Consider the following 13,993-nt stretch of genomic DNA (forward strand, 5'->3'; position numbering starts at 1 on the left):
TTGTATACCTGCAAAAACCAATGCCACTAACTGATGAAAAGCTTTAAATGTTACACTTTAAGGTTTATGAATCATATACCCCCTGTTTTGTTGCAGGGCTTATAATTCTGTATAGCGGCGTACCGCATTGATACTGAATGTGCACCACCACAATGCATAAAAGACCATCCATGAGATGGACTGCGAAAACGGGACCCTAGTGTAAAGCTCTGGTGACAGGCTTCTATATATTCAGACAAGGAACACATTACTGTCCATTTGTGGACTGTAGAGCCAATGGATGCACAGAGAACATTTGCATTTGTTTCCATACTGAACATGTGCAAGTCAGTAAGGACATTTATGCCTGGTAACACTTCACCTAGATTCCATACTGCACATGTACATGAAGGTCTTCTGTGCATGCTCAGTGCTTCTTAGCCAGGACCTGGTATGTGCCCAAAATACCATCCTGAGACTGCATTGTGTTTGTAGCTCACACTGGGAAAAGTTTAGCTTTTCACAGTTTGTTAAATTGAACACACTCCACAGCTCCCATAGCAGGATAATTCTGTGATTTCTCAATGGTTCCCTCTTATTAACAATGACATAAAGCATTTTTTATAAATGTAAATATATTAAAATAATATATACATATTTTAATATGTTTTCTATTTATTTATTTTATTTTATTGAAAGGGAATCTGGAAGCCAAAATACAGGTTTCCAGTCCACTGCTCCTGTCTGCATGTCTTACTTCTACTAGCCACCATTGCCAGGGACTTTACAGTTCAAGGTTCTCTGCATTTAGAGTTTCTCATCTACTGTTACTGTTGTAATGCATGGTTATTTGAGTTACTGTCACTTTCACCCACAGAACTGCTGCTCACTGGGTGTTTTTGTTTTGTGTACCATTCTCTATAAACCAGTGAGGTGTGGTGAGGTCAGTGGCTTGGGATGCACACATGGAGATGGGGGTCTGTGTTCACATGACACTCTCCTACCTGCATCACTGTGTCTTTTCTTGATGCTGCTGACTGAGGTTCAATCTCTAAACACTGCAGTGCACTTCCTGGTCACATGACGTATCCAGGGTGTCCATCACTGCTCAAGGCACTCCCCCCATTACTCAGAAGCATGCCTCTATTGACTCACTTTCTGTGCAGCTTACTGCCCGTGATGTGGCCCCGCCCCCCAGCTCTGCAAGCAGTGTCTGACTATACAGAAGCAAGCTCAAGCTGTGGCTGCCTCATCTCTTGTCTCCCTGCAGTCCCAGGGAGCTTCACAAAGTTGGTGAATGTTAACTATAAAAATGATTACAATAAGCAAAGATGTCTATAAGTTATAAATATCTTCTTTGTATTATTCTAATCATTTTTATTTCAAATCTCAGGAGTATGACAGGGGAGCTCTTCCGCCTCTGCCAATCCTGACTGTATATCCCTGCTATAAACTATAGAGACTGTTGTGCGTGAAAATCCCAGAAGATCAAGAATTTCTACAGAAAACCACCCTGTCTGGCATCATTCTACATTCAAAGTAATCTAGATTACATTTCTTCTCCATTCTGGTGTTTGGTCTGAGCAACAACTGAATCTCTTGACCATGTCTGTATATTTTTATACATTGGTCTTCTGCCGATGAATAATATATAGTTCAGTGCATCGGTTCATGTGTAAACATGATATTCTGTAAACCACATCGGTCACAGATATATGTTGGCCATGCATCATGGCAGATGCAGTACAGTATATGTCGTAGATATACCGTGTACATCTACCGGTGTGTACGGATGTCCAACCAACCCGTTATGCCGCCAACAATGAAAACACAATTTGGCAGGTAAATTTAAATGCCCACCCAGTTGTGATGTCTAGCCAGACATATGGAGTGGTCTGTGTATGCTTACCAAATTGTAGGTTGCTCGGTCGGTGGGATGGTCAGCCAGGTGAGTACCCCACTTAATTCTAAACCCAGCCCTGCTCTTGATGTTCTTTGTGATTTAGTAGATGTTGTAATTACTTTTGCCTGTTAGAAAGGGCAGATATATACAGGATTAATATTTACTTATATTACTAATTACACCTTTGTTTTTACAGGGTGGGAAGATACCGATTAGATGGACGGCACCGGAAGCCATTTCATACCGTAAATTCACATCAGCGAGTGACGCGTGGAGTTATGGCATTGTGGTCTGGGAAGTCATGTCATATGGAGAGAGACCTTACTGGGAAATGTCCAATCAAGATGTAAGAATATGCTGTGTTTAGGTGCATTCTGTCCATTTGTCAGTACATAACAAATGTAATGAAAACTAGAAGCATGAAGCTAGTGACTGCTGTCTGGGTCATCAAGAGAATGTCCGTGCTCCAATACTAGGTGGCGTGGCTACTCCCCATCAGGGGGCTCTTTGCAGAAGCTGCACGGGAAGGGGGCATGCATGGCTGCACCATTATGGAGATGTCTCATCAATGATTAGAAACCATTGATAGTTTACTGTGGCTGGCTGATGGCTTTACCATCAATGGGATGCGTGCCTGTGGCTCCAGTTATTTGCATATGCGCAGATCCACACCATTAATAGTGTAACCAACGGTGGTTTTTCCCCAATGTTCAAAAAAACATTGCTGGTTACCCCATTGAAGGACAGCACAACTCTGGGCCTCTGGTCTGGGTACTTCCAGCCTCCAGCCCTTTGTTGCAGCTTCTGACTGGCCCTTCTGCTCACACAGCATTACATTTCCAAATAAACATGAGCCTCCAGGAAAGACTGCTGCAGCCCCTGCTGTTTCAGGGAGAGAAATGACCTGATCATCTACAAGTGGTAATGCATATTTAGTAATTTCAGCACTAAAAGGGGAATGACTGTAGACATGTAACTAGTGATTATGGAGTGTAAAAATTGTAGGTTATGTCGCTACTTAGTTCTGTGTCAGTGCTTTTAAAAATAAGCAGGGTCACAACCAGCGGTGGCTGCAGGGTTGAGGCTACAGCGCAGTCTAAAATTCAAATTGGGGAGCCACACCAACTGCCACCCCAAAAACTGTCAAACATCGATAGCCAGGACTCACTGGCAGTTGGTGTGGCTCCCTTGTTTGAATTTTGGACCTGACTGTAGCCCCACCTCTGGAGCCGTCAGTGGTCACAAGTGGTGTTTTAATCATGAGTATTATATTGCCCATAGTCTAATGATGCATAGGACTAGTGTGTTGCAACCAATTTTCATATCTGTCATTCCCTCATACAGGTAATTGTATATTAATTGTTTCACAATGTTTGTGTGGAGCTCTTAAACACTTGTGTGACGGGAGCCCAGAGCTTACATAGATTACAGTGCTGTATTTATTTAGCCATAAAAGCCATAGAGCCCTAAGTGACATCACCAGTAGGCATTTGTCTCCTAAGCCATAGATAAACACATCTGTTTACCTATCTCTGCTTATTAATCCAATGCAATTTAAATTACCAAATGAAAATGACACTTAATCCTCACTCCGTACACATTGGTGTTTGTTATTACACGCTGAAATGCCAACACGTACTGTATGAATAATTTTTGTATTTAACCTGCATTTTTCCAATATTGGTCTAGCCAAATGCATGTGGAAATGTATATGTAAAGGCTTCTCTGCTGCATCCCGCTGCATTGTGCTGTGCTCCCATTAATGTGATTATAAGCTGTGTGATGCGTCTTATGTGGTTCAATGATTTCCAACATGTCATCCATTTACACGCACTTACCTTTAGCCGGGAGCTCAGAGAGGGGGATGGGGGTGGACACTTAGTACTTGGGCCCAGGTCAGCCAAGGAGATATAACCATGCCCCCAATTTTGTGTGTCAAAAGCGCCATACCATCACCTCCCAGGACACTAGACCAGTCTGTAGAGGCTGTGCGGGGGCACAATGGCGAGATTTGTGGTGAATGGTGTCAGCATGTCCCCCCCCCACTGCATAATTCCACAAATCATGGCTTACATACACTGGGGCCGCGGCCACGATTATGTGATTCGCAGCACCACGGACCCTGCACCTCCTGCCTGGACCCCACCCCAAAGGGGACCACTTTAAAGTTGTCATGTGTGTATTACAAGTATATTGGGAACTGATTTTGCTTACAAAATATGATACAAATCAAAATGAAACGCTCCCCAGTCCTAGTTTTAAAAGCTGGGAATGGTTGATAGCAGATAGCAATAGCTTACCCTCAGCTGCATAGCAAATGTAAATACAATATCAGATATCAAGTTCTGTCTGGGTACAGGGATTTTATTTTTTGTGAATGTTATTATTTGTGATTCCGGTATACAGCTTGTATCTTCAGCCTAGCAATCCTTTAAGGCACTTGCCTTATAATCTATTAATTCATTTAAACAATAACGGTAAGCTTCAAATCATGTTACATTCTTCTATACATACATCACCTCCAACATTTAGAAAAATGAGGAATGTATAAACGAGAGGACCATTTTCTATCTTTTGATTATTTGTTCATAGAGGGAACTTAACTTTTCTGTGAGCAGCCAAGAGTATCCTACATTATCGCAGGCTTACATAAACACCAGTTGACTAATTAAGTGATCATATATTACATCAAAGTAAGAAATATATACGATATGCGCTCATGTAATACAATGATTTCAGGTTTTTTTTTCTTTTCCCTAAGAGGAACCAGTACGCTTGAATGGCACTTTAAGTGGTCCGTGGCTTTGCAGCTATTATCGCAAATTGTTTATCTTGGTTTTAATTAAATCCATATTTTGCCAAGAAAAAAAAAAAACCTTAAAACTTTTAATTGCAATGTTAAAAATGTCCCTTATGAAGGACACAACTAAGATTTATCTCATTCATTCAAGCAAATGTTTCACGTGCTGGCTAATTGCTGGAGTTTAAAGGTATTATTTACAGCTAATTTGCTGGCATTTTCTCCGGGGGTAAATGACTCGTGGACATAAACAAAAGAAGCAATAAACAAATTAGGGTTGCGGTTTTGTGTTATGTTGGTAGCGAAACATCACTGTATTACTGTTTTGAGTAAGATCTCCTAATACATTCCCCGTTAACAGGTAATTAAGGCAGTCGATGAGGGATACCGGTTACCACCTCCCATGGAATGCCCAGCGGCCTTGTATCAGCTCATGCTGGACTGCTGGCAGAAGGATCGGAACAGCAGACCAAAGTTTGAGCAGATCGTCAGCATTTTAGACAAGCTGATCCGCAATCCTAGCAGTCTGAAAGTGATCGCTAATACTGCTGCAAGGTGACCATTCTATTGAAGATGCCTGCTTACGGCCACTTGTGTCTAAAAAGTACCTGTCAGCTTCAGAAGGTTGCAGCCATTTTGTGGGCGGATCCAAATTCACCCTAGTGCCTAGTGTACTGATAGGCTGTAATCCCATAAATATTGGATCAACCCACAAAATGGCTGCCTCCATAGTAGTTTTTACTTTTCAGATGGGTATTCCCAGTTTTAACAAATTGTGCACTGCGGGCCTGATTCTGAGTCGGATGCGTCTGTGAAAACGAACGCATATCTCGTTTTTTGAGCCAACTGCTCATGCATATGAATTGCAAAACAGGGTGTGCGCACAATGTGCCTGAAGTCGCAAATAGGTGTGTACGTGCCGCATGTTGTGCAAATGGAGACCAGCGTGAAGTAGGCGTTTGTGGACGGTAGCTGCGCAGCGAGTATCAAGACACACGGAACGGCTACAGTATTTTTGATGGGAGTGTCATGGGAATGTATACACACAGTTATGTGTCATTCTGAGTTGTGCATACGTGTGAGGGACACCAGTTGCACCTAACATGTGATTGGTGCAAGTGGTGTTGCTAATGATGAGGGTTGCGGCTGCAGACGCTAGAACAGTGGGCGTGACAGGCTTGCATGTTCAGATGCACAGATTTGTGACTTAGTTGGGCCGATTGTCTGATTAGCATATGAAAGTGAGTACAATGCCGCGGCTGTAGGGAAAAGCGGTTCTAGAAGTCTCCGATTCAGAATCAAGCCCTAAGAACGTTATGTTTATTTTAGATATTATGTAAAAAGAAAGAATAGGAGAATACCACTTTGCGCTTGTAGATATAGTAATATAATATAACTTATCTTATGCGATATCCCAATATATGAGAACCGGAGAACCTCTTCACAATAAATCCTCAATGTGATAAATGGGAGGTGTGTACTCCGGTGGTAATGAACATGTAAAAATGAAAAACAGAAGAAATTCTAGTGCAGACACCTTACAACATATGAATATAAATGTCCGCAATAGTATTTAACAAAATGTCACAATAAGGCTCAAAGTAATTTCCAAGAAGGAATATTTTAATAAGTATTTTCCAAATGGTGAGATCCTCAATGTCAGGTACACATAACAATTTCCATAGCTGGTACATCCAGAAATAACTTTAAAAATGATGAAGGTGGCCTCCTACCAGAATCCGGTGATTATTGTGCATGTAGAGATTTTTGGATGGCTGAAGCCTTGAGGAAGATCAGAGTGCTGTTTGAAACGCGTTGGCGATAGAGACAAGGGTGTTTCTGACCAGACCAAGGGAGGAAGGTGCTGTTTCCATCTGTAAGGTTGGAGGACTACTGCGGGCAGTGAGACCATCCAATAATCTGTACATGCACAATAATCACCGGATTCTGGTAGGAGGCCACCTTCATCATTTTTAAAGTTATTTCTGGATGTACCAGCTATGGAAATGGTTATGTGTACCTGACATTGAGGATCTCACCATTTGGAAAATACTTATTAAAATATTCCTTTTTGGAAATTACTTTGAGCCTTATTGTGACATTTTGTTAAATACTATTGCGGACATTTATATTTCATATGTCGTAAGGTGTCTGCACTAGAATTTCTTCTGTTTTTCATTTTTACATGTTCATTACCACCGGAGTACACACCTCCCATTTATCACATTGAGGATTTATTGTGAAGAGGTTCTCCGGTTCTCATATATTGGGATATCGTATAAGATAAGTTATATTATATTACTATATCTACAAGCGCAAAGTGGTATTCTCCTATTCTTTCTTTTTACATACTGTCTGGTGAGGGTAACATCAGGGAGATATATATCACTTTTTGCAGCTTAGACAGCGCAATTATTGGCTGATATCATATTCCAAAAACTTATTTTAGATATTGTTTAGCTTTATTACAGATTGTAATATGTTTTTATATGTATATTAGTCATTGCAATCATCCATTATAATGTTAGTTATTTTTAATGAATCACCTCCTGTACTAAATATTTCTTTAGGGTTCAACCTCACATCTCCAGATGCGGACATTGTGAAGTATATTTACTAAAGTACGGGTTTTTAGAAGTGGAGAAATTGCCCATAGCAACCAATCAGATTCGTGCCTCTGTATCGTCAAGCATCTTTTCGGGCAACTTTTTTTCTACCTTAAATGCGCCGCTGACTCAGTAACATAACATTTTGCATGCAGATACACCCGCAGCTGCACACAGAATATAGGCATGCTGCATATCATTTTAATCTGCAGAAGCTGCTCGTGTGTCTTATTTCCATTTTTGAAGGTAAAAAAAGTTGCATGAAAGAATTTGCATGGAACTCATGCGTTCTGTTTAACACGACTTGTTGCACACGGAGGTAAGATGTATGTGGAAACGCATACATATATATATATATATATATATATATACATATATATATATATTATATACTGCACCCAAATAATGTTACTGGTCTTAAATATAGGGTAGGTGGGACATTTTGGTGTTATTATAATGCAACATGAATTATTAGAAGAGCCAAACATTTCATTCTCTCTAGATCCTACAACTTTTAATGTTTTCTGGTGGATGCAGTTTCCAAAAGATTATATATTACAAAAAAACTGAAATTCAGAAATTGTCTTTAAACTAGGGGTGAGCGGGTTCGGATTTCTGAAATCCGAACCCCCCCGAGCCCCCCCGATCCGAGTCCGATCCGAGTCAGGCTCGACTTTTCCCGCCTGACTCGGATCTGAAATCGAGGCAAAACGTCATCATCCCGCCTTCCGAGTCTCGCGGGTTTTGGATCCTATATAAGGTACCCGCGTCGGCGCCATTTTCTCACTCGGCTGTGGACAGTGAAGAGGGAGGGTGGGAGTTAGGGCTGTGTAGTGTAGTGCTGCTATTGTCCACTACTTCAAAGTCCATAGGGGCTGGCTGTGTTGTGCTGTGCTGCTGTTGTTAATAGGGGCTGTGTCCACTACTTCAAAGTCCATAGGGGCTGGCTGGACTGTGTTGTGCAGTCAGTTCTCCATAGGGGCTGTGTCCACTCCAAAGTCCTGTGCAGTGTCCCAGTCCTAAAGGAGTGCTGTAGTGTTGTCCAGGGGGTGCTCTGTCCATCAGGGGTGCTCCCCCCAAGTGCTAAAAAAATAATATATTTTCTGTGTTTGTGAATTGTGTGCGCAGTAGCCGCACGTGCATCAACAAAGTAGTGCCAAGCATGCGCCTGTGTCATAAGTAAAGGGCCGGCTGGCTTGACCGTTAAAGGGTGCTGTAACCCCCGAAAGTACACTCCAGTCCAAACCAAATAAAAATTATTTTCTGTGTTTGTGAATTGTGTGCGCAGTAGCCGCACGTGCATCAACAAAGTAGTGCCAAGCGTGCGCCTGTGTAATAAGTAAAGGGCCAGCTGGCTTGACCGTTAAGGGTGCTGTAACCCCCGAAAGTACACTCCAGTCCAAACCAAAAAAAAAATTATTTTCTGTGTTTGTGAATTGTGTGCGCAGTAGCCGCACGTGCATCAACAAAGTAGTGCCAAGCGTGCGCCTGTGTCATAAGTAAAGGGCCGGCTGGCTTGACCGTTAAGGGTGCTGTAACCCCCGAAAGTACACTCCAGTCCAAACCAAATAAAAATTATTTTCTGTGTTTGTGAATTGTGTGCGCAGTAGCCGCACGTGCATCAACAAAGTAGTGCCAAGCGTGCGCCTGTGTCATAAGTAAAGGGCCGGCTGGCTTGACCGTTAAGGGTGCTGTAACCCCCGAAAGTACACTCCAGACCAAACCAAAAAAAAAATTATTTTCTGTGTTTGTGAATTGTGTGCGCAGTAGCCGCACGTGCATCAACAAAGTAGTGCCAAGCGTGCGCCTGTGTCATAAGTAAAGGGCCGGCTGGCTTGACCGTTAAGGGTGCTGTAACCCCCGAAAGTACACTCCAGTCCAAACCAAAAAAAAAATTATTTTCTGTGTTTGTGAATTGTGTGCGCAGTAGCCGCACGTGCATCAACAAAGTAGTGCCAAGCGTGCGCCTGTGTCATAAGTAAAGGGCCGGCTGGCTTGACCGTTAAGGGTGCTGTAACCCCCGAAAGTACACTCCAGTCCAAACCTAAAAAAAAATTATTTTCTGTGTTTGTGAATTGTGTGCGCAGTAGCCGCACGTGCATCAACAAAGTAGTGCCAAGCGTGCGCCTGTGTCATAAGTAAAGGGCCGGCTGGCTTGACCGTTAAAGGGTGCTGTAACCCCCGAAAGTACACTCCAGTCCAAACCAAAAAAAAATTATTTTCTGTGTTTGTGAATTGTGTGCGCAGTAGCCGCACGTGCATCAACAAAGTAGTGCCAAGCGTGCGCCTGTGTCATAAGTAAAGGGCTGGCTGGCTTGACCGTTAAGGGTGCTGTAACCCCCGAAAATACACTCCAGTCCAAACCTAAAAAAAAAATATTTTCTGTGTTTGTGAATTGTGTGCGCAGTAGCCGCACGTGCATCAACAAAGTAGTGCCAAGCGTGCGCCTGTGTCATAAGTAAAGGTCCGGCTGGCTTGACCGTTAAGGGTGCTGTAACCCCCGAAAGTACACTCCAGTCCAAACCAAAAAAAAAATTATTTTCTGTGTTTGTGAATTGTGTGCGCAGTAGCCGCACGTGCATCAACAAAGTAGTGCCAAGCGTGCGCCTGTGTCATAAGTAAAGGGCCGGCTGGCTTGACCATTAAGGGTGCTGTAACCCCCGAAAGTACACTCCAGTCCAAACCAAAAAAAAAATTATTTTCTGTGTTTGTGAATTGTGTGCGCAGTAGCCGCACGTGCATCAACAAAGTAGTGCCAAGCGTGCGCCTGTGTCATAAGTAAAGGGCCGGCTGGCTTGACCGTTAAGGGTGCTGTAACCCCCGAAAGTACACTCCAGTCCAAACCTAAAAAAAAATTATTTTCTGTGTTTGTGAATTGTGTGCGCAGTAGCCGCACGTGCATCAACAAAGTAGTGCCAAGCGTGCGCCTGTGTCATAAGTAAAGGGCCGGCTGGCTTGACCGTTAAAGGGTGCTGTAACCCCCGAAAGTACACTCCAGTCCAAACCAAAAAAAAAATATTTTCTGTGTTTGTGAATTGTGTGCGCAGTAGCCGCACGTGCATCAACAAAGTAGTGCCAAGCGTGCGCCTGTGTCATAAGTAAAGGGCTGGCTGGCTTGACCGTTAAGGGTGCTGTAACCCCCGAAAATACACTCCAGTCCAAACCTAAAAAAAAAATATTTTCTGTGTTTGTGAATTGTGTGCGCAGTAGCCGCACGTGCATCAACAAAGTAGTGCCAAGCGTGCGCCTGTGTCATAAGTAAAGGGCCGGCTGGCTTGACCGTTAAGGGTGCTGTAACCCCCGAAAGTACACTCCAGTCCAAACCAAAAAAAAAATTATTTTCTGTGTTTGTGAATTGTGTGCGCAGTAGCCGCACGTGCATCAACAAAGTAGTGCCAAGCGTGCGCCTGTGTCATAAGTAAAGGGCCGGCTGGCTTGACCATTAAGGGTGCTGTAACCCCCGAAAGTACACTCCAGTCCAAACCAAAAAAAAAATTATTTTCTGTGTTTGTGAATTGTGTGCGCAGTAGCCGCACGTGCATCAACAAAGTAGTGCCAAGCGTGCGCCTGTGTCATAAGTAAAGGGCCGGCTGGCTTGACCGTTAAGGGTGCTGTAACCCCCGAAAGTACACTCCAGTCCAAACCTAAAAAAAAATTATTTTCTGTGTTTGTGAATTGTGTGCGCAGTAGCCGCACGTGCATCAACAAAGTAGTGCCAAGCGTGCGCCTGTGTCATAAGTAAAGGGCCGGCTGGCTTGACCGTTAAAGGGTGCTGTAACCCCCGAAAGTACACTCCAGTCCAAACCAAAAAAAAATTATTTTCTGTGTTTGTGAATTGTGTGCGCAGTAGCCGCACGTGCATCAACAAAGTAGTGCCAAGCGTGCGCCTGTGTCATAAGTAAAGGGCCGGCTGGCTTGACCGTTAAGGGTGCTGTAACCCCCGAAAGTACACTCCAGTCCAAACCGAAAAAAAAAATTATTTTCTGTGTTTGTGAATTGTGTGCACTGTGGCTGCACGTGCATCAACAAAGGAGCAGCGCCAAGCGTGCGCCTGTGTCCCATAAGTAAAGAGCCGGCTGGCTCATTTCTTAAAGGGTGGTGTAACCCACAAAGTGCACTACTCTCCAGCAAAAATAAAATAATATTTTCTGTGTTTGTGTGCGCTTTAGCCGCACGTATATATATCAATATAACATAAATGGAGGACCAAACTTTCTCCGATAAAAATAAAATAGGGAAAGATCAAGAACCTCTTCCTCCTAGTGCTGTTGCTGCTGCTGGGAGTTGTTCATCATCCCAGAGAGGAAGTAGGAACATCACTACTTTTACTAAACAATTGACCCTCCAACAGTCCCTAGCGATGAGGATGAAGTACGACAGCAGTCATCCTGAAGCAAAACGTATAACTGAGGCCTTGACTGCTATGTTGGTGTTAGACGTGCGTCCGGTATCCGACATTAGTGCAGTGGGATTTAGACAATTGATGGAGGTAGTGTGTCCTCGGTTCCAAATCCCGTCTAGATTCCACCTGCATCCTCAAAGCAGCAGCGACAAGCGTGCGTCTGTCTGTTAAAGGGTGGTGACACCCTCAAAGTGTGCTACACAAACAATTAAAATATTGTTCTTTTTTTTTTGGTCTTTGTGAAATGTGTGGGCTGTAGCCGCACCTGCATCCTTAAAGCAGCAGCGACAAGCGTGCGTCTGTCTGTTAAAGGGAGGTGACACCCTCAAAGTGTGCTACACAAACAATAAAAATATTCTTCTTTTTTCTGTCTTTGTGAATTGTGTGGGCTGTAGCCGCACTTGCATCCTCAAAGCAGCAGCGACAAGCGTGCGTCTGTCTGTTAAAGGGTGGTGACACCTTCAAAGTGTGCTACACAAACAATAAAAATATTCTTCTTCTTTCTGTCTTTGTGAATTGTGTGGGCTGTAGCCGCACTTGCATCCTCAAAGCAGCAGCGACAAGCGTGCGTCTGTCTGTTAAAGGGTGGTGACACCCTCAAAGTGTGCTACACAAACAATAAAAATATTCTTCTTCTTTCTGTCTTTGTGAATTGTGTGGGCTGTAGCCGCACTTGCATCCTCAAAGCAGCAGCGACAAGCGTGCGTCTGTCTGTTAAAGGATGGTGTAACCCACAAAGTGCTCCAAAAAATAAAAAACTATTTTTTTAATGTGTTTGTGACTTGTGTGCGATGTAGCCGCACGTGCATCAACATAGTAGCAGCACCAAGCGTGCGCCTGTGTCATAAGTCAAGGGCTGGTTTGGACATCTGGTCCGGACTGAAGGACGTGCCAACAATTTCTGACAAGTCTACTGTCACTGCATATGATACTGTCCTCAAAGCAGCAGCGACAAGCATGCGTCTGTCTGTTAAAGGGTGGTGACACCCTCAAAGTGTGCTACACAAACAATAAAATATTGTTCTTTTTTTTCTGTCTTTGTGAATTGTGTGGGCTGTAGCCGCACTTGCATCCTCAAAGCAGCAGCGACAAGCGTGCGTCTGTCTGTTAAAGGGTGGTGTAACTCTCAAAGTGCTCCAAAAAATAAAAAATTTTTTTTTTAATGTGTTTGTGACTTGTGTGCGATGTAGCCGCACTTGCATCCTCAAAGCAGCAGCGACAAGCATGCGTCTGTCTGTTAAAGGGTGGTGTAACCCTCAAAGGGCGTTCCACAAACAATAAAAATATTCTTCTTTTTTTTTCTGTCTTTGTGAATTGTGTGGGCTGTAGCCGCACTTGCATCCTCAAAGCAGCAGCGACAAGCGTGCGTCTGTCTGTTAAAGGATTACATCGGTGACAGCATCCAAGTAGGCATGTCAGACAGTCCGTACCTGTACTGGCAGGAAAAAGAAGCAATTTGGAGGTCCCTGTACAAACTGGCTCTATTTTACCTGAGTTGCCCCCCCTCCAGTGTGTACTCCGAAAGAGTGTTTAGTGCAGCCAGGAACCTTGTCAGCGAAAGGCATAGGAGGTTGCTTCCACAAAATGTGGAGAAGATGATGTTCATAAAATGAATTATCAACTCTTCCAGGGAGACCAGCCTCCGGAACGTACAGAGGGACCTGTGGTTGTGGATTCCAGCGGGGACGAATTAATACTCTGTGAGAATGAGGATGTACACACTGAAGAGGGTGAGGAATCGGTGGATGAGGAGGATGAGGATGACATCTTACCTCCGTAGAGCCAGTTTGTGCAGGGACAGATTAATTGCCAGCTTGTTTTGTGGGGGCCCAAACGAACCAATCATTTCAGCCACAGTTGTGTGGCAGACCCTGGCGCTGAAATGATTGGTTTGTTAAAGTGTGCATGTCCTGTTTATACAACATAAGAGTGGGTGGGAGGGCCCAAGGACAATTCCATCTTGCACCTCTTTTTTTTCTTTGCATTATGTACAGTTTGGGGCCTATTTTTTCAAACTGCCATCCTGTCTGCCACTGCAGTTTCACGCCTAGATGGGTCACGTGTTTGTGCCGCCCACTCGTGTCGCTTAGCATAGTCATCCAGCTACCTCGGTGCAACCTTTTGGACATAAAAACACTATTGTGAGATGTGAGGTGTTCAGAATAGACTGGAAATGAGTGGAAATTAAGGTTATTGAGGTTAATAATAGCATAGGAGCAGAAAAACCTACAAATTCTGTGATTTTAGCTGTTTTTATGCTTTTTTTCAAAAAAATACAGATCCAAAACACAAAACCCAGAACC

The 13,993-nt window shown here is 43.5% G+C and overlaps 1 protein-coding gene across 1 annotated transcript in view; it reads left to right on the forward strand.

Moving 5' to 3' along the window:
- Positions 1-13,993, forward strand: part of EPHA3 (EPH receptor A3) — a 409,832-nt gene that overhangs the window by 373,694 nt on the left and 22,145 nt on the right. The window contains exons 14-15 of the mRNA XM_088442029.1: positions 2,079-2,228; positions 5,044-5,237. Coding sequence (XP_088298155.1) covers positions 2,079-2,228; positions 5,044-5,237 — 344 coding nt within the window. The remainder of the gene's footprint in view (positions 1-2,078; positions 2,229-5,043; positions 5,238-13,993) is intronic.

The sequence above is a fragment of the Taudactylus pleione genome, unplaced genomic scaffold (assembly GCF_031769625.1).
Source record: "Taudactylus pleione unplaced genomic scaffold, aTauple2 ptg000303l, whole genome shotgun sequence".
Classification (NCBI taxonomy): Eukaryota; Metazoa; Chordata; class Amphibia; order Anura; family Myobatrachidae; genus Taudactylus; species Taudactylus pleione.